The sequence below is a fragment of the Pelecanus crispus genome, chromosome 5, assembly GCF_030463565.1.
Source record: "Pelecanus crispus isolate bPelCri1 chromosome 5, bPelCri1.pri, whole genome shotgun sequence".
NCBI classification, from domain to species: Eukaryota; Metazoa; Chordata; class Aves; order Pelecaniformes; family Pelecanidae; genus Pelecanus; species Pelecanus crispus.
Window position 1 is genome coordinate 55,349,667 of NC_134647.1, and position 21,539 is coordinate 55,371,205.

Sequence of the window (21,539 nt, forward strand, 5' to 3'; positions counted from 1 at the left end):
ACCTTCAGTAAGTCTGCTGGTCCACTAGATTCCTTCAGTGGAAGATCTGTTCTGAGAAATGATGCTTTGATTTTGATGGAATTCGTTCTTCTTCCTGCTTGCTTTCCATGGGAAGGCCGGGTCCCTTGAGTCTAGGGTCTTGTGCTGTATTTTATCTCTTCATCTTTCTTTTTCTCATATTTCCCTTATTCTTGTGATACCTCCATGGCTTTGAGTATCATTCTGTCTGCATCTCCTCTGGCTGCTATTTATGCAAACAATCCTCAGCTTCCTCTCTTCATACCAAGTTTCAAGGCTCCCATGAAAAGATAAATCAGAGAATCCTTGAACTGCTGAATTCTCCAGTTATTATAGGAATAAACAGTGATGATGAGAATGATGATTTTTTTTTTTGAAAAATAATATTTTATAAAATAAAAAGCCTAATTAATTACTAGGAACAAAATACTGTATTGTTGGTTTTTTTTTTTTCCCCCTCAGGTTTTAATAATGATGTCAAAAAAGCCTGTTGCTGCATCTGGTTTAATCTTGTATTCTGTGACATGTTTATCACATTCATATATCTGTTAATTTATCTCTAAACAAGACAGACTAGTTGGATTTCTAAATTTCTCTTCTGTCTTCCTATCTCTGCCTTCCCCCTAAAAATGTTTTGTATTCAAAATATACATTTTGAACATTTATAAAGAATTCTTGGTTTTGTTTAAAGTTGGTCTGTCAGAAGAGTCTTAGATACAAGATATTTCTGTCCTTGAAAGACAGAAGTAGAAGGGAGTCAAAATTCAGGTCATCTTTGAGCTGGAATTATCCTTACATTACAAAAAGAGTGAATATTATTTTTCCAAACCCCTGTAGCTTGAAATTCACCCAGTAGTCTATCAGGCTGTTCAGGAAAGATGACTGATGCTACTGTAGTCTTGCAAAGCACTTTGTTCCTACAGGACTAGAGGTCCAAATGTGGACTGCAAGTCTGCTGTTAGAGTTTTGAATTTTGCAAAGCAAAAAGCTCCAAGGCTTAGGATACCTTAGAAGCTCCAGTGGAACTTAAATAAAAATGAGCAGTGTTTCATTAAAATCCTGTGCATACTCCTCAGTTTCACACCTTCCTCTGATAATATAAAATAGTTTTAGAGACACCCCCCAGTCTTTTATTCTCCATCAAAGATTTAGAGACTGTGTTTTTATGTAAGAGAGACTGCCAGGAAATGGCAGCAACTTGCATTTACTTCAGTGATTCCCCACAGCTCTGCAATCCCAGAGTTTAAAAGGCTAAGAGGTACCCTAGCCCCTTCCCACACTGACCTTCTCGCTCTTTTTCATGTGCGAGTCACAGCTGGTAACCTTGAGTATCCAAGGCTTTGGCACCAGAAGTAGAAAAATTGCTGCTTAGAAATGAAAAATAGATTAATAGTGCTGTAAACCTGGAGTATTGCAGTGGTGAAGCTGGCCTGCTTTCTGTAACTGCCAGAGCAGTGTACGCAGCCTGGAATTTGAAAGCTAAGCTGTGTGCTTTCATTAACAGTTCTGCTGCTCGCGTACAAGGACGCTGATGTAAAACCTAACGCAGTTGCCCCTAGCTGGGTTCCTTCTGCAGTGGCAGGAAAAGTAGGAATTTGTCACTGAATTAGAGAGATTTGTTCTGAATTCTCACCAGGGGCAAATCTCTCAACTAAGAATATTAATTTTTCTGTTGTTTTTTTAGTAGTGCTACTTAAAATTCTGTGATTACAGTGGTAACAGGGCTCCGTACTTACTGCCATTAATACGAAGTCTCTATTACTAATTTAATCCTGTAAGCTAAGTCCAAGGTTGTTGATTTTTAATTTTTCTTTTTGCATAAATAAATCTCATTAATATATTAAAAATTAAAGGCCAGATATTACCCTGTTCCTCCATTTTCTTGCTTCATTTTGCCTGCCTTCTCTTGCCCACTGCACATGGGGATGCCGCTCCCGTCCATATATTCACTCTCTTGTTAACTATCATTAATCGCCCCTCAGCGTTGCTCTATGAGCCCCCAAATTCTTTTGCAGTTTGCCAAGTCACCTCCTTCCCCCAGGAGATTTGCTTTTGTCAGAACGTGGGCTTTGACAGCCACCCAGATAGCAATGAATCAGTGTTTTTATTTTTCCAACCCATATGCAAGTCAGCTTGCTTGATATAAATCACACTGTGGCCAATTCACTTTGAAACGGGATATCCATTTACCAGCTGACTTTACTGCTGGGTTTCTGGACTGATGCATCCAAAAACCTCCTTTTTTAAAAAATGACTACAACTTTGTGACTAACCTTTCCAGACTGTATTTCTCAACTACAGGCTGGTGTTTATTTTGGCTGACTTCCCACTGTATAATATACACTGTTCATGCCAGCTCACAATTAAAAAAAATAATAGCACAGATGTTTGTCGTAATTTGGTCTGCACACATTACCTTGCTAGCACTGTCCATTCCTTTTCCCCTCTCCCCTAATACCATCTCCTCCTTATTTTTATTACTAATCTAAAAGTTCAATATTTGCTTTTTAAAAAGCATTGGATCATGAAACTTTCCATTCATTGACATGTCGTAGGGAGTGGCTGTCATGCAAGGGTAAGCAGACATGTTTGGTGGGTTGCTTTGCATTCTGGAAGTTCAGTATTACCAATGCACGAAAATCCCTCTGGCTTCTGTCCGATCCCTAGATCATTTTAGGCCTCATTTTATTCTCCCTTGTGTTAAGTATCCACAGACTTCCCAGGAGCTGCTCCTGATTTACACTGAAGGAAGCAAAAGTGGAATCCGAATGTTTGTGTAGAGAGGAAATTTTGAAAAACAGTGTGAATTTACAACTTCACCAAACATTTTAAATCCTTTGCGAATGTCCTGTGCTCCCCTGAAAGCTGTCTAACTAAGGGATTCAGGGAATGTTCTTTGAGTCAGTTCCTCATTTGGTTTGAGCTGTTTCCAGAACTGTACAAGTTAGACTGAATACATGTAAAATAAATGTATCTAATAATTCTTTTTTTTCCCCTCTTTTCCTCCTTGCTGCATCCTGCAAAGGGGAACAACAGGGTAAGTTGTTTGTCCTTTTACAAAATCCTTTTGTATCCTGTCTCAGGGGTTTTGTCAGGAAAATTGGTTTCTCTTCTGGTTCACATAACTGTTGCCCGCATACTCTTAACAGCAAACTCCTATTAAAAATGTGGGTGCAAAAGTATCTTCTAGAAAACTATTAATGGTTCTTTGTTTTAATTTTGGGGAAGGAGATGTGTTAAGTATTGCTGAGTGGTGTTTTTTAAGGCGGTTCAGTAAGAATGATACTATAAAACAGTATTGGGACCAAAGATTATGAAGGTATAGTAATAAAGACCTTCTGAGGAAAGGTTACTACAGTCTGATGAAACTCATTACAGCTGGATTTTTTGACCATACATCAAAGCTTGTATTAATGGGCAGTTATAAAAACCCAGCACTAAAGTCTTAAATAACAGATTTGCTGGCGTTGTTGGCTAAGCTGAACTAGATCAGTGTACTGGCTTTGAAGGTGCCTTAAAATGGATGGAGGAGGGTGGGGTCAACATTTGACTTGGCTTCTAGACCCTTGATGTGTTCCAGCTGGACAGCAACAGAAGGGTGTGGGGTGTGGAGAGGGAGAACTGAAATATGCATGGTAGGGTTTTTTTGAAAGTAAGCTGCACATAAAAAGACAGTTTTGCTGATGTTGATCTGATAAACTAATAATCAAGCGGTTCCCAGGGTTAGTACTTCTTTATGCCATTTTTACTGAGCTTAAGAATGGAAATTGCACATCTCACACTTCGGAATATGATGCAGAGAGAGTTTGTCATACCATGGAAAAGTTATACAGCTTTTGTGCTTTCCCCCCCCCCCCCCCCCCCCCCCGCCCTTCCTGTTTTAATATATGAACCCTTAGGAAGATGTATCTGGAGCATCAAAAGATGCTTCCTAGCAAATGTTGAAAGTAGCCCCTGAAATGTTGCCTGTAGTATCTTATTGTGAGCTTAAAGCATTTCTGGGGTATTTGGGAAAGACCCAGGAGGGTTTTAAATGTTCTGAAGGTTGGGGAATTTTGTCTGCTTTTAATTTTTGTATTTTTAACCAGTTTTTGACCACTTCTGTCTCCATAGTATCTGGGCTCAGAAGCGCCAAAAATGTTCTGTTTTGTTGGCCTGCTTGAGAAAAGGGGCTCTTGGTGTTGGGTGGGGAGGGGTTAAGGGAAGTGGTGTATTGATGGCACAGAGAGAGGGACTTTGCATAGGAGGTGGTGTGAAATATGAATGTTAACTGTGTACACTAAAATGTCAAGGTAGTGTTTAGAATGTTTCTTTACAATATGCTGACTCAAGGCTTTGCTGCTGCAGTGGATGCTGATCTGATCTCCAGAGGAGAGAGGTTAGACTGTAGATGCTCTGTCAAGGGAAACGGGGATAAATGGGGCACCAAAGAGCTCTTGGGGCTGGCAGAAGCAGAGTCTGGAGGTCAGGAGTTGCATGGACCAGCTCTGTTCGCCAGAGACCTGAGCTATGGAGCACCCCTGGGGAGGTCAGGACCAGTAGTATCTGACACACAATTTAGTTGCCAGCATAAGGAAGGATACCCATAAGCAAGCATAGAAGAAACCTGTGAGATGTGAGGATTGGTCGAGCTGTTAGCTCCCCTTTCACTCTGAGCAAAGGACAGTTCTTGTTGTAGGCTCAGAAACGTTCTCCCTCTGGCCTGGGCTGTCAGCCAGAAGGTAACTCCAAAAGAAATCTCCAGAAAACCATCCTGATCTTTTTCTCTTGGACCCAGTTCCTTGTAAGGATTCGTGTATCCTCATCTGTGTCCCCCCGTTTCTTTTTTTCTCTCTCACACAGGTCATTCATGCTGCATTCTGGAGGTTATATTATCTCAATTAGATGGATAGAATTAACCTGCAGCTGCCTGCAGGGGCTCAAACCCTACAAACATCTTGAGATTTCTGAACCTAGTGTCATGGCAAATGAAATGGGTAAACCTGAGAGGTGACAAGAGAGTTTTTGAGAAGCGATCAGGGGAAGAGAGGGAACAGCAGATTGAGGATGATGATGGTTTCTCAAAGCTTCTTATAAAGCTTTATGCTGCAAAGCTGCATAATCCTTCCTTACTGTCCTCATACAGATTTACTGGGTAGCTAGCAGAGCTATAATACTCCTACTAGTGCTGCCTGGTGTGGCATTCATACTGTGGATCATGTCTTATGCACATATGTACAGATCCCATACCCACCCACCCATTCAGATTATGGCTGCTTTTATACCTCTGCCTTTAGCTTTGCACTCTTAGATTTACAAAAGTAAAAATAAACATTGGAGTAACGAGTTCCTAAGAAAAAGGGGGGGAAGTGAAGAGGGTTTATAATCGTCAGCGGCCTACTAATCATTTTTATTTTTACTTTTTATTGTTGCACAATCATTAACGTAAGTGAGATTTCTCACATGGTTAAAGATAAACATATCTTCAAAAGCTTTGTTGGATAAAATCTGTAAAACGGTCGTGTAGAATGAGGTAATGGAGACCTACCTCATTCAGCAAGCACATGTTGGCAAGCCCCATCTTACTCATATTAAAAGTGAACTCCACTCAGCAGCCTGCGCAGAGGCAGGAAGAGCAGAGCACTGTGCAGAGCTGTGCAGAGCATTGTAGCTTCAGTCCGGGTGCTGAAGACGCAGGAGCTGTGCATCTTCATCAGACTCACTTAAAAACCAAAAAAAAATTCCCCCAAAACATCCCTCCAGAACTTGCTGTTTGAAAACAACAACAGCAAAACCTATGCCATTCTCATGAAGTCCATTTTCATTATGCTTCTAACATTGTTAGGTTAAAAGATTAGATAGATGCTGTGGTCTTAGGAAATTTTGATTCCAAATCCCTAGGCACTTAAGCAGTGAAGCAACAACAAAAAAATCCCAAAACCCCAAAGTGACACTTTTCAATATAAAGAATTCACCTTTCCTTTATCATTCGTAAGCCCTGAGTTAGCCAATCATTTCTGCTTAATTTGACAGATCAAACACTTTAACACTGGGATCAGACTTGAAAAAATTCAACTTGGAAATTACAAATCTGATTAAATTCCTTTTTGTGGATAAAATGACTACAAAGTTCTTGTCTTTTAATTATTTTGCATTACTGTGCTTGCCGATACCCTTTACAAAGCGTGTAGAACTAAGTATATAAATAATATATTTGCATCTCAGTTAATGGAGTTGTCACAGTGTGGATAATACTGCGCATGTGAACATTCACTGAATATAAAGTCAGTTAGTGTAAATCAGTTTGAATTTGCTCTCGAGAAAAACAGAATTCCCTTTGAAAGGAGAAGGAAAATACTCTCCCTGCCAGGTCAGTTTGCATGTTATTCCTTAAACTACTTCTTGGTGACATATTAATTGCTTAGATTCAACTCTCTCTCTCTTCTCTCTCTCTTCTGTTTTTTGGTTTGGTTTTTTTTTTTTGGGGGGGGTGGGGGGTGGGGTAGTTTTACTAAACCCAGGTTTTAGATCAGCTACTTCATTAAGACAACCAGATGTCCTACTGTCTCTTGAGACAGTCCTGGAAAATGGGAACTTAGTGAACTCAAGATACTCATTTTACCTAAGTATATGACAACAGCTCTCTCTGTTCATCTGTTTCATGCTTGGCTATTGACATGTATATGCAGATACAGTGACAGAAGCCTTATGTATCTTTGCATTGTGATAAGGCTCTGATGCTTTCTTTTTCCAATTCGGCCATGTTTCTGAAGGGTCTTCAATTATCTCCCAGACATAAACTCTGACTCAGCCAGTTACTGGCTGTGGTGATGCTCTATGAGTGCCCCAGCCAGATTCAAACTGAAAGTAAGTGGTTGTGCTCTGGGACTGCTAAAGTCCATGTTCGAGTTGAGTTCCTAAACTAGAAAAAGTAAAGACTCGTTTGGGTTTGTTGCATAGCAGTAAGTTGAAAAGCAAACTGTGCTGATACGTCAGAGGGTAAAACAGTGTAGACAGAAGTGTAAACTGTGCATTTACTGGTTTTACTACTTTTTTTTTTTTTTAAACTAATGTCTTTTAGAAAAGGAAGGCATTGAATTCTAGGAAAAGAAGAATCCACTTCAGTTATGACTAAAATTGGCTTCAGGCCAACTAGGTTTAAAAATAACTTTTAAATGAAGAAGTGTTAAATTTTTTTTAAGTGGAAAAATGCCATGATTTTATAGACAGTGTTTCAGTCATTGCTTTGAACAGATGAATTGAATTTTACAATGAAGTCACGGTGTAAAGGAGCAGACCAAGCAAATGAGTGTGCATGCGCACACATGCTGGGTCAAAAGCAGTCCAAAATACAGGGAGGAAAGGAAATGGCAGGCTGTGTTTCAGTCCATTTCTTGCTGCTTCACTGTCTCAAGGATGTGAAAAAACTCTGATAAATACTATCTCCTTGTTTTCTTAAATATTTACTAGTTCAAACAAAAACTAGATGCAGCCTTTTTCCCAAATGTTCCCCGAGAAACAGAGCAGCCCTGGTTTATATTCTTGTAAGAGTAAAATAATTGCTGGCACGAGAGAGTTAAAAATGTACAGGGAAAAAGAGATTCATAGTATTGCATCAGTTGCACTGACTGTAACAAGACGCAGGCTAGCGGACTGAATGATTTCAAAACCGGTCCCAGCGAAGCTGGTAACTGCCTATCAGGGGTCGGGGGTTCAATAGCTGTCACAGGGTTTTACATTTCTGCTGTTAAATGGGACTGCTGAGATTAACCAAACTCCAGGAAATTTAGAAATGAGCAAACATTTCTGTAATGTATTCATGGTGGGCTCTTTACTGTGCTTTTGGCAAAGAATCTGCATATTGAAAATATTTTTAAATTCTTCATTCTTTATGGTGCAGCTAATTTTTGCACCACTTCCACTCTGATGAAGGATTTCATTGAAGCTCTACAGAAAGGTGAAAACTCTCTGGTTGTGAAGTTTCAGGTCATGGAGCGTGAGTGTCAGCCCTAATCTGGGCATAGAGTGAGATTTGCCCTGGGGAAGGCAGTGATGTAGTCCAGCCTCTAAGGATGCTTTCCCAGCTCTGGTCAATGAGTGCTGAGAGTTGGCTGGCAGAGAGAAAGAGGACTGTGCTGCACCAACCTCTGCCACAAAGGTCCTCTGGACTCCAGGCTGATAACCTGCAGCTGGAGTCCCTGTGTCTCCAGGTCTCGGAATAGCTGCAGTCAGGAAAGTCTGATTGCCCCTTTAGTGCAACAGTTTGGGGTCACCCATGAGGGGGACTGAACAGAAGGGGAAACATGCTCAGAGGTCTCACAAGACTTTGGGGCAACCCTAAAATATCTTCCTTGTCTTCCAAGTCAGTAATTGCACAAAAACCTACTCATGAGTAATAAATGGGAGTAAATAAAAATTTGAAAGATTTTTTTTCTGCCAAAAATGTCACCAGGCTCACCCTTCCATAGCATTTACAGTGTAACAGGAAATGTAGTCATTGGACATGAGGGTGGAGGGCAGCTGGTGAACGGCCAGATACTTCTTTTTTCTCATTTACAAGGGAAAACAAGATGATCAGGAGAAACTGAATGCTGTTTTCCCTGACTCCATTCTGGACAAAAACTGAGATATGCAATGTCTAGTCTGATACATAGTTCATCCTGGATTTCTTTAGCCTTTCCTACCTATCTTTTTTAGTGGAGATAGGTTTATAATTACTTTCTGTATGCCGAGTCAGACTCAAGTCCTATGTTCTGTGTGTAAAATCCCTCATTCTGGAGCTGCATTCTCCACTCATGTAACTCTCCTTCTGTGATGTCATGTGTTCCTGTTCTGTGGTCACTCCTCAGCTCCTGTCCCACCTGTTTCCCAGATCCATTGTAGCGTTTGACTGACTGATGTCTTCCCTGTCCATCTCTGTTTGTTGTATTGTATGACACTTGATACATCGAGTGCACCAGTTTTGCAAAATCGGGATTTCCCACTAGAAAGAGCTGGCTATGGACGTTTTGTGGTGTTTGATCAGTGCGATTCTTTGGTGACTTTCATACCCTTATTCCTAAAACCCCTGTTCCTACAGTTGAGAAACAAGTGGTCTTACTCTGTTTCCTTCACATTCTTTCTCTTTTAAACTCTACCTCTGCTTTTCCTCTTTTATAATCAAGTTAGTTGTAATTCAAAGATAGAATTATATGTCATTGGATGTGCTACTAAGTTCAAATAACATGTTAAATTATTTGGGTAGGTATAAGCTCTGAGGTCGGTAGATACAAAGTTACCATGAGCTGTTACACAAAGGTGTCAGGCCCATATCACACCTTTTAAATAGCAGATACTCAAACTTCCCCGTGACATTTGTTGCGCAGTATTATCTTGACCTGTTCAACAGTTGGGGTTTCTGTACTAGATGGTAGCATGCCTAAGGGCAGTTAGGGTAATCAACTGAAGAAACTAACCCAGAGCATGGAAGATAAAGTCCATGAGAAAAAATAGTCTTATGCAATGTAATTTGGTGTTCAGTTGTAGTTTGGTGGTTTAAAACTCTGCTTGATTTGCAGATCTAGACATTTTACAGTGGAAGCAGGAACGTCCGTGTAATGAATTAGAAGCCTTTTCAGTCACAGGCCAGCTGTCCCTAGCTGTGTTCTGCAGACACTGTGTAGAAGTAGTCTGTAGTTGCTCAGGACTATGGTCTGGAAATAACTGCTGTACCATAACTCTAAATTATAGTTATTAAAGGTTATCTAGCTGATTCAGATAGCAAATTCTCAGAAGCACTGTGAGCGAGATTGTCCTTAGCTCTGCTGTGAAGGCAATGAACAAAACGGCAGAGGCCCCCCTTTTATCCACTTTTGCAGCTGCATACAGTCAGGCATCCTCAAATAGCTCAAGCTCTCTTTCATATCACCTGTGACCCAAGATGTGGCTGCAAACACTCAAGAGATGTGAAGTTTTCATGCCAGCTCTGTGTGCCAAGGAGCTCTATGGGCATAGTTCCTTGCTGTTCCTCAGCTGAGGGCTTCGATGTAAGTAATGGTCTGACTCTATGAACAATGACACCAGCAGGCAGCCTCAAATGTGTCGGTGTCTAGAGCTGTGGGATTGTTCATGGTATATTTATATGTGGGCCAATGTATATCTCTGTATGTACGTACAAGTAACCAGTGTCCTATGCAAAGGTAAATTCTTACCCTCATTCGTAGGACTTCTTTACTCTTAGAGCAATGGCTTATGGTTAAGGGCTCACTGCTGATTAAAATGTTAAAGCTAAGGCTAACAGTGAGAACAAAATACAGCATTGTCTGCAGTCTTTAACACCATCTGTGTTGCCCTTGGTATGGTGAAAACCAAGGCTCTTGCTTTAGGAAGCTTGTCCTTCACTTGTCTTCAATAGTTTGAAAACATCAACTCTCTGTCTGTGCTCTTTGTTATATACTGCTCTGCAGAAAATACCTCTTAACCTGATGAGTGAATGCATATGCTCAGAAATGGTTTAATTGCAACCAATCTAGGTCATGGAAAAGCTGGAAGATGGGCATGGTGAAGTCAATGGCATCAGCTTCCACAGAGTTAGAATTTTACCCATTGTGGGTGGCTGTGTTGTCCTTAGTGTTGTATGTTTTTAGGGGAGTGTTGTTTTTTTCCGTGCTTTCTGTAGTCTGATTAGTGTTCTGCTAAAATAAAGTTCTCCTTTCCTAGAACCAGTCCTGGCATTGTCTGACTGGGGCTGTGATTTCTGCCCTGTGTCGTATTTCTTTTATTTAGTTCCATTTTATTTGTACAGTTTCTTTTGTAAGCCACAGCGTGATGCCTTTCTAGCAGCTGTTTTTAATATTGTGAATAGATACTATTTGTCTAGAAGCTGCAGTTGTGGACCAGGATCCCATTTTACAAACTGAGAGTAAAAACATGTTCCTTGCAGTCAAAGAATGACATGAGAGAATCAATGAATAATGACAAAACAGTGTCCTGTCTGTGTCTTTTGTTAAAGGTTTGTCACTAGCCATTTGAGTGCCTCTGGAAATAGAGGGTCTTGAGGCAAACTACCTGTTTGTCACAGAGGGAGCATGATTTCTTTCACAGGAGTTCTCTTCAAGCCTGAGAAAGCAGTGTTATGAGTGGTTTGGAGCAGGTTTGGCAAGATGCCTTCATCTTTTGTTCTTTAAAAATACCTCATTCCAACATCTTTTGAGTACACAGTGATTTCTTTCTGCTTGTCTCTTAAGAACAAGTGGTGATTAATCTTCCTGTTCTGCTTATTTACCAGACTCTCTTCAATTCGCCTCTAAAATTTGACACTAGTTCATTTGATTGTCCATCCTTACCTGGTGGAAGCATCTCAGCTTAAAGTACGATTGGAAATTTGCTCAAGTGGTTTTGCTGCATCAGTTGTTCAGGTGATTTAAAATCAGTAATCCTTGTGAACTAGCCTAGATGTAGGCATGCGTATGAAGTTCTCCATCCTTTTGTTTCAAAGGATTTTACCCAAGACAGAGTGAGTGTGTGTGTGTGTGTGTTTTCAGAGAACCCTGGTGTCTGCTCAGGTACGCTAAATGGGTTTCCTTTATTTATACAAGTATCAACGTTTTCCCATCAAAATTGAGATCTTTTCTGATGGGTTCCCACTGGGGAATTGCATGTATTTCTAGGGATCTGTGTCTAGAATAATCTGTGATTATTCCTTCCAAGTCTGGATCTCTTGACTGTAGACTACTTCACTGTCCCTTCATAGACAGTGGGTCCTTGGAAGCAGAAGCTCGGCTGTCCTGAGTGCCAGGTTCCTAGGTAATTCCTAGGTAATTATCATGGGCAACATGACAGTAAAGCAAGGGAACTCAAATTTACAGTGGAGTACTTAAATACACATCTTTTCTCTGGTAAGGCTCAGGAGTGTTGCCATTCCATGAAAGATAAAAGCATGCAGTATTTCTCATTGTGACCTGTTCCTCTCTTGTGCATTGCTGGCTTTTCAGTCAAAGTCATTCCTTCCTATGCTCTTTCTGGTTGAATCTTCCATTTTGGATGTTGGAACAGTTCACTTGACCTAAAAGATGCTCCTGTTTTAAAGTAGTTACTTATATCTTACTTGCAGCTGCATTTTTCCTGTGTGAAGCTGTTGCTTCTTCAGTATTGGTGGCCTTTAGGCTGCTCTTTCATAGCTTTTTATAAAATACATTTCATCATATATAGAACAGTATTAAGCTATCTACCAGAGTTTACAGATAGTCACAAATACCTGAAAGATTGTCACAGATACCCTGTTCCTTCCAAATTCAACCCCCAACTGACAACGGAAAATCACAGTTCAAATATCAGTGATGCTACCTCTTTTGTTGCTGAGCTTTTTGGTAAAAACACTGCTTTACTATGGTAACTCCACAATCCCTTGGGAATGACTCTTCAATGCTTCCAACCTTCAGTTTTTTTCTTGACACGTTTCTGGCTATATCCTGGAAAATTTCTGGAGTCTGCTATGGATCTACAGCAGCTGAAAATGTGGGGAGCAGCATAAACTAAAACACGTTATGTTCATTATGAAAGGGAATAACTTTGGGCAGGGGAGGTTTCCAGTGCAAATTAAAATGCCCACATTCACACTTAACAAGCTAAAAACTCATTAGAGCACAAGGTAAAATTACTAAGAAGTTGCTACCAAGTTTCCACTCTGTTCTCCTGGACATCTGCAAAAACTAAGCGGCTTTGCTACAGAACATAAGCTCTGCTTGACACAGAATGCTTTTGTTAATAATTCCTACCTGGAATCTGCAACAGTAGAGTTTTTTAGTCAGTCCAAGTTCAGGCGTCACGGTGTTCAGATCTGGTCATTTGTTTGGAAACCACTGTAATTTCTCTTATTTTTATGGACTTAACTTTACTGAGTTTAAAGTCTCTTTGCTGGAAGATATGCTTAAAAACACACAACATGCTTCCAAAATGTTGTGCTAATTAAAAAAAAAAAAAAAAAAAAGAAAGAAAAAACCTCTCATAGCCAAAGGAGTTATATATTGCAAGTTATATCCATCCCTTCTTTGGATAGAGTACTATTTCTTGCACAGCCTGCTGTGTGTCTGATAACATATTCCAGAGAGGCTGTGCATGCAGCGAGCTTTTTCATTCAGTTTCTTTGGGCGTAGTACGGCAGGATATTTGAATCCATAACATTTAGTTATAAAAGATGCAGAATGTTTTGAAATCCAGGCATTTATATATCTTGAGAGTACGACTGCATGTAGTCAACAGAGAAGCACTCTCCAATGCTGTAACAAAAAGCATTCTTTTCACATTTCTTCCCAGTTTGTATTAGACATGTCATGCAAGAGCTAGAATATGAGGCAGACTTTGCAAGCAGCCACAGCACTTCTTACTGTTTTTTGGGTTTCCCAAAGAGAACTGTGCTCGGTAGGTTGTTGTGCTGCCAAAGGTTTTATCATGTGGACTGAGTATCGTAACGGAACAGACAACACCATCTTCATGTGTTTTTAGACATGTTATTTACTGGGGTTTCCCTGAAGAAAGCTTAGGGATTCTTTCCTTATGAGTCACTAACCAAGTGATTGTTTTTATATAAACTTTCCTTCAGCTGGTTAGAGTTGGAACACAGTGTCTTCTGCTCCTTCTGGGGTCTGACTTTTCTCTTAATTTCTTTTAATAGTTGTTCCTGCAGCCAACAGGATGGTTTGAACCTCGTGGCCTTCCCCCGCACCCTGTCTGAGTTCCATAGTCTTGAAAATCACTGGTCTAGCCAGCAGAAGTGCTGGTGGCAATCACTATTTGTGTGTAATTCCACTTTTCAGCTTTCTACCTTGTGGTGCTTTTTCAACTCTGCACCTTACTTGCGGCTTAGGGAGAATGTGCTGTTGACATTAGCCAAACTAGAGTTTGCATTTTATGTGCTGAAATTAAAACAAAAAGTTGATATTTGACTTCAGCGGCATAAAGGTTAAAAGCTGTGAAGTGCTGTGTTTCCATAATGGAAATCACTAAAGCTGGAGAGACACATGCCTCTCTTACATACCCCTGAATCCTTTACCACCCTCTTTCGGTGGCTGCAGTGGAGTCTTGTTTTGCCAGTGGAGTGGTGCAGAGTCACTTTTAATTACCTCTTTCCACTGCTTTTGATTTCAAGCCCAACTAATGGCGCCAGGGGCTGAACCACAGGGAGATCTCCAGGCAAGTCCTGCCTGTGTCAGGCAGCCTTGCCAGGCAGATGCTATACAGCTCACTGCACTTCCTTGTGGTGTTTTTTTATTACATTTTAATTTTTTTAGCCCGAGACAGGAGCTATGTTAAAATCTAGTGACGCTGTAATGCGCTTGTACATGTGAAATTCTAGGTTACGGTCACCAACTTCACTTCCGCTCCTGGACCTTGCTTCAGATATTTATACTCTGCGTGTACATATATGTAATTATATATATGCTTGACTTCACAGGTAACATCCTGTATATACAGATTTGTTCAAATGCATGGCATTATATTAAGCCAAGAAGTATGCAGAGTTCTTTGAGTCTCTTTCATAACCCAAGATTGGATTTCTTTATTTTTACAGGAACAGGAATGGTTTAGCTGGAATGAAAATGTTCATTCCACTACATCATTAGCTACAGGCAATCTTCAGTTGAAGGCTAGCCCATTTTTCATGCTAAAGCTCTAATAGTTTGACTATTAATCAACATGTAGGATGAATTTCTGGGGCTGAGAGAGCTTGTCTGCATGCCTGTAATTTAAGCTGAACTTTTTTTTTAATGAAAGGAAGGTAGCCAGAAAATAAATTACATTTTAAAGAGTTCACCTCTCTCTCACCCCCTTCTACCATTCCCCTTCTGATAAACACCCCAAAAGTTTTTACTAGATGGATATGGAGATTTAGCTGGAGTAGCAGATCCTCAAATGTGTCATTTGATCCTCCAGTAATTCTAAAGCAACCTTCTGTTAGATGAGACTAGTCATTGACACGGTGATTGTCTCAGGTGTGATACTTAGTACCACAGGTCCAGTTCAACTTGTTTTTATCAATGTAAATGTTAATTTTAGGGTCTCAGATAAAGTTTTTCCTTCCCTTCTCCATTACATGGAAGCTGTAACCAGCAACCCACATGGTAATGCGAGCATCAAGATCTTTAGTCAGCTGTTTACCTGCCTTTTCAGCTGCCTGCTCTTCTCACACAAGGGTCACATCCTCTTACCAAGTTGGATGAAGGCTTCTGGAAGGGTGACAGAAGATGACAAGTCAAGCCATGGGACCAGCTCACTGTACTGATAGTGACAGTTTCTGTTTGCTCCTCCTGCTGTTCAGATCACTTTTTATGGCCAAGGCCCCTCTCCTCCCTACATACAAGCCCATAGAAGGTGAAGATTCAGGGGGCTGATGTTCCTGTTCAGAGACAGGAATGGGAAAATCACTCTTGGAAGGGCAGGAATTGTTTCCTTCTACTGCTTCTCTACTGTAGTCTGACCAGGCTCCCTAAATTGCCCTGCACAGACCTGTAGAACATGCAATACTTCTCCAGTCCCCCCTGAAGAAAGTGGTCACACAACAGTCTCCATACCTAGTGGCTTCTTAAGAAAAGTCTTTTCCAAAGGCCACATTCCTCTTTTCCCAGGCCCAGTAAGCAGCAGAAGCATCTTTGGGTTGATCAGTGTGTGCATGGGAGTTTTTGGAGACCACTAACCAAATACGTTTGCTCTTGCCTCCCAGATATACTCCCCAGCTTAATGGGAGTGCTGATGCAGAGCCCTTTCCAGCTCAGAGGCAGGGGAGTATGGTTTGGAACATGGACAAGGACCTTGTGGGGGAGGAAGGAAAAGAGCCATATAGTTCATATAAGATGCAGAGCTATTTCAGTTTAACTGTCTAGGGCTCTCAAAGACTGCAGTGCTCTACCCTGTGGAGGCTGAAAAGCAGTTTCAATGCTCTTATGCTAAAATCCTCTTGTTCTGGCCATGCAGTTTCATTTGATTCTTTAGGAAATAGTGCAGCAACCCTGGAAACAAGGGAAATGTAAAGCGTTATGTTTCACCAGAAGGCACATAGCCTCCTTCATCAGTGCTCCAGACAAGATCGCACCAGTACCGTACAAAAGGGTGTTCCCTCTATTGGACCTGCATTGCTCATAACAGAGACTACCAATGCATTTGGTCTTTTCACGGCCACATTACACTAGTGTCTCAGAATTACCTGATGTTTAGTTAGAGGTGTTTGGGCTTTCTTTTCCTTTGTTATTGCTAGCTGATGAGCTCCCGGTCCAGTGCAGCAGCTGTCATTAGTCTGTCAGCATATAACTATTATTTTATCCTGTTTCTGTTTTTCCAGTCCTTGAAGTTATCCATGTCTTCCAGGACACTGTTCAATCCCCCATTGTGTTGACAGTACCTCACAATTTTGTGTTATAGGCAGAAACAAATTTAACTGGCAAGTTCACACTGTTTTATTTCAGTAAGACCGATCCATTGGACACTTTGATGGTGAAATCCTTCCAGGCTGCTAGTTCTTCTTCCTGTGTTATGATTTATTCATATGTTAGACTTTTTTTTTTTACTGCACCATTCTTTCATTAATACTCATCTTTATAAACTTAATTGCCAGTCTCCTAAGGGTATCACTTTGCTGAACCAAAGATCTGTCAAGTTTCCCTTAGTCAGAAAATCAGTTAACTTACTGAGCCTGGCATGCTCTGCCATCTTTTTATTTTATTTTATTTAAAGTCTTTCTTTAGAAATATGTTCAAAAGCCTTGCATACAGTCATGGTTCACCTAACAAGCCTGTACTTGCATTGCTTTTCTTCCCATTTTGTTGAGTGTGGGCGCTACACTTGCTGTTCCACAGACCCAAGTACCATGCTGATACCTTCATACTGTGGTTCTGCACCCACTCCATGTGCAGTAGCAGGAGCTGTTGCATTACTGGGAGCTGATGGCTGGATATGGGTGTATATCAATGATACTTTTAGGAGGGTTCTGCACAACGTGTCTTTCTTTTTTGAGGGTAGTGATTTATTCCCTCACTGCTTCCCTTCACATCTCCTGTCCTGGTTAGGAAAGAATGATAGGGATACAGTAAGTTTTGTTTCACCTGAGGTACAAGAGTGCAAGAACTTTTGTCTGTGAAGGCGTGGTAGCCAAAATACTTTGCTCTGAGGAACCCTATGGAAATCATCTTGTCAAATAGCGAGCTTCAGGGCCGATGACTTGAGTTTTCCCCTGCTCTGGTCTGGATGACAAGAAACTGCCCACGACAGCCATGAGGAGCTAAAAGCGGTAATTCACGCTCCTGCAACACAGCATTTTCTCCTTTGATGTTATCAGTAAATTGCACCCTGAAATACAGCCTGTGATGCCAGACCACGGTCTTTCCTCCATGCCGCCTTTGCTGCTTGCCTGGCCATTGACTGATTTTCCTTTTCAGGGCTTTCCATTTTCATACTGGTTCAGTTCCCATTCTTTTGCAATGCTTCCAAACACACAGTTGTATTCCCTCAGGCTAGTTGATCTGTTAGTGCATGTTTTGCATAAGCCTTCACTTTCTCCACGGTCATTCATGGTTCATCTGTAGATTTTCTTGCCAATAACCATTGCCTCTGCACACACGTGTGGTATCTGTGTGTGGGTGTAAAGAAGTACATGCATTTGCAGGCATCTGAATTTAAATTGTGCTAGTTTATGCTGAGGTTTGTTTCTGTCTAATTCTAGAGAGTATTAGGCACAAATAAGAATTGTTTAATGTGGAATATGTAATTATCGATTGAAAAATCTGCACCCTTTCAGATGCTTTGTCAACATTTCATGTCTCAATGTGTAGTATCCAGAAAACTGTGGTGTTAACCTTTTCTAGTCCATGCTGAACATGTGAAAAATCGGTCCTTTTTTGTGTTTGCATGGGATCTTTGTTCGCTGTGATTAATGGTCCACTAACAGTGTCCAATACAAGTTCAGTGCAATGTACAAAGTGCCTTTGATGCCAGACATTCTACAGTGCTGTGCAGAAACTAAAGCTAATAATTGTAAGCCTGAGAGGACTGGAATGTTTTCAATTTACTTTTAAACAAATGACTTTATTGTGCCATTCTCACATGGGAGTAAATTCCACAGCCTTAGTGCCACATTAGACAAAACTTCTTTACCTGCTGATTTCTGTTTATACTTGCAGAAAAGAAATTAACCTTGGTAAGGGATTGGGGGGAATAGGACAGGACTATTAAACTCGGTGGGAGTTTTGCCAGGGGCTTCGCTGGGAGCAGAGTGGGATGCAGGAGTACAGGATGTAGCTGAGGGATGATTTGTGGTGCAGAGCGGAGTTCAGGAATTCTGTGTGCCTGAAAATCAAACTCGTGAAGGGCACTTGTAGGAAAAGCCTTGTAACTGGTTTTGCCACTCCTGAAATGTAAGGAAGCAGTGGTTGTGGTCTGAGTAAATGCTGCTGGGTATTGGGAGGAAGATTCCTAGTGGCTGCTGTTGGAGATGGATAAGGCCCAACTCCTGAAAGGAACAATTCTCAAGTAAGTAATGGGTGTCTGTAGCCATACAGGAATGACATCCCTTGACCTCAAGGAGAGAAAGTGTCTCTGAACTCACCACATTGCTATTGTAATGGTAAAGATTTTTAGACCAAGACAGGAAAGTTTTGAAAGAGTGAATTTTTAATGCTCATAGGATGGTCTAATACCATGGATTTGTAAAAATATAAAATACTTGCAAAATGCCTATGTAAGGAACATGGATCCATTCAGCATTGCTCCAAGTGGGAGACCCCCTAATGCTAATGAGTGCATCGTAGTCTTCTGATAGGTATAATACAGAACCTATTCCAGTAACTCGTGATTGAAACATGAGTGTACATTAATTACTAACAGAACCAAGAACACTGGATTTTTTTTTTTAACTGCTCACTAGGCCTTTTTTGTACTAAACCTTTTTTACCAGGCTTTTGTTTTGTTCGTGTTATGTGGTTTTATTGCTTTATAAATCCATAAGCAATCAAGAAAAGGTTTTGAGTTTTGTTTTGACTAATGTTTTTACTTTTACTTTGGCCATCTACAATTCATTAGTATTTTTGTGTAAAATAAATATTTTTAGTTAAAATAATTTTTACAATTTTTTAAAAAGAATTTTTATTTTATGTTACGTGTCACTGCATGGAAATCCAAGTGGAAAAAAATGACAAGTTTAGGTGATGCGCAGGTAAATGCAGTTGCAGAAATTGGACAAATAAATCCACTCACTTGAAAACAGCTTTAGAGCCTTTTGTCTTTCTCTGATGTTTCTAAGCACTGTCTGGTCTTTTCCAAAATAATAGCTCATCTCTGTGCAATGGCTTCCCATTAAACCTTACCTCAGTTACAAAATGAACAATGGAAATGGTGCAAATCATTCTGCAGTGTCCTCAGAGCCCTAAAGCCTTTGCTGCCACTGATTTGGCCTCTAGAGGAATACGCACCTAAAGCTTTTGTAGACTGTCAAGAACGATAGGGAAAAGGGTCTGAGAGCTATTTCCATTTCAACTTGTAAGGCAGGGAAAGTCTGTCCAGTTGGTTTCTCCTCACTCGATAGGTTTGTTTTTTTTTTTTCTTTTTTAAAAAAATGGTGTATGTTGATCATTACTGGAAAGAAACCACTATGTGTATAGAGGGCAACAGCTTTTACATAGCTAAATGCTGCCATGAGTCAAAACTGAGATTGTGTTGGCAGTGCTGGGAAGCTTGTGGGGGCAAAGGCAATGCCAGTTCCGTCCCAGGTGATGCCTGTACGTGGTTTATCTCCATGAGGAGAACAATGATTTCATTACAAATCTGGATTTTCTAAAAAGTCTAAGATGTGCTTCAGGAGTTGTGGGAAAGCCTCTCTCCCTGTGGTGGGGAAGAAACTGTGTAGGAGAGGACAGGATCACTTTTGTTTAAACCAGGCTGAACGTTACTGGGCAGCAGCTCTCCATCCTGTCCTAGCAGCAGGTGCCCAGCTGCCCTCTTCAAGTGGGAAACACGACCCAGGTGAGGAAATATCACCAGGGCCTGAGGCTGTATTAGCTTTCCAGACTGGGCAGAGTAAGGAGCAATTATGTGCTTTTGCCTAAGACTCCTTAAACTCTCTCTCTAACCTACTCGCTTCCTGCCCATCTGGAAAGGCAGGCCCCTCACTTGCAAAATGTCTTGGGAAAAGAGAGGAGGAGGGAATATGGGATGGAAGCATCTCATCCCCTTTGTTTCCCAAATGCCTGTCTACAGTGGGGATATAATCTGTGCTTAAAGGTGGCTCCCTGGGGGGCCCCAGTGTGGCAGGCAGACTGGTAGGGAACACGTGCTCTGAAGCCAGAGGGTGTCTCAAATGAAATGATACTTGAATCTCGCTGTGCAGGTCTTAATAATCCATGACTCTTAATATGGCCATAAGGCTATAAATTCAGGGATTTTGACCTCAAAGTCTTTGAGTGTGTTTAAAAATAGCTCACCCATCCTCATTTTATCACTTCATATACTCCGACACAATTTTGGAACCTGCCTCCATCCCATCTAGCAGGGGAACACTATAATTAAGAATCAGTTTTGAAAGGCTGTTCTCTCTTCGCTTAAGGCAGAATAAAGCTTTATGTATTTTGCAGGAGATTATAAACAATTCATCGGCTAAAATTAGCAGTAAAAAGGGAGCCCCAGTTCTTTCCTGTGCTGTGGTTTGTACCACAAAGACTTAGTGTTTTTAAATCATGACAGAGCTCTCTAAAAACCTTGAAAGCATATTATGTATGTGTCACTTTGGCTCAGTTAGGAATAGTCTCACCTCTAAGCCAGAAGGCCATGGGTTCAAGTTCCATGCCCGCCCTTGGATTTAGCTGTCTCACAGTAATTTTATTACAGAAAACATTTTAAAATAGAACCATAGGGGAAGAAGAGTGAAACTTTTATATCTGTAACTGCATTGTGAGACATTCAGTCATTGGGATGATACGTTAAACCACTGCTCTTACTACCCAGCTTTGCTCAGCAGGCATAAACCCTCTAAAAAGAGAGGGGCTAGCTCTAATGGTGTGGCAGTTTTTTTCTCTTCTTGACGAAACCAGTTCTAAGCCTTGGGAGTGTGTGTGTGAGCTACCGTTCCCCATCTGAAAGAAGTTTGCGTTTTCATCGTGCTGCCACAAGGACGGGGTTCCTTGATGGTACATTGCTGTGCAAGAGCAGAAAAATGAGAGATGTCAAATGAGTCTTGACTTTGCCTTTTGCTGCTGACCAGTAACAGGAGTGGGGGGAATCAATCCTTTGAAGTGAAAATGCCATAGCTCATTTAAAAAGTTAATTTGCAAAAATATCCAACTGAAGTGTGAGGTTAAAGTTTTCTGGCAACGATAAAGCCAGGTGATCTCAACTGCAAAGGTAAACTCCGTATTGTGTCTGCTTGGACATCAGGGCAGAGTGCTAATTACTGATGTCCTTTAACTTCCCCATAGAGAGGAGGTCAGAGTGACTTACGGTTTAAACTTTATAGTTTCATTTTGGTTTGTACCAACAAGCATGTGGTCTTATATCATGAAGTGTTTATGTTTGTTGCTTACAGACGT

At 40.8% G+C, this 21,539-nt stretch overlaps 1 protein-coding gene across 4 annotated transcripts in view; it reads left to right on the forward strand.

Moving 5' to 3' along the window:
* The window catches only part of DNM3 (dynamin 3), a 186,002-nt gene that overhangs the window by 129,358 nt on the left and 35,105 nt on the right, over positions 1-21,539 (forward strand). Inside the window, exon 17 of one of the 4 annotated variants that reach the window (XM_075710287.1) lies at positions 3,044-3,055. The exons of the other annotated variants lie outside the window; for them this stretch is intronic. Coding sequence (XP_075566402.1) covers positions 3,044-3,055 — 12 coding nt within the window. The remainder of the gene's footprint in view (positions 1-3,043; positions 3,056-21,539) is intronic. 4 annotated transcript variants of the gene reach the window in all.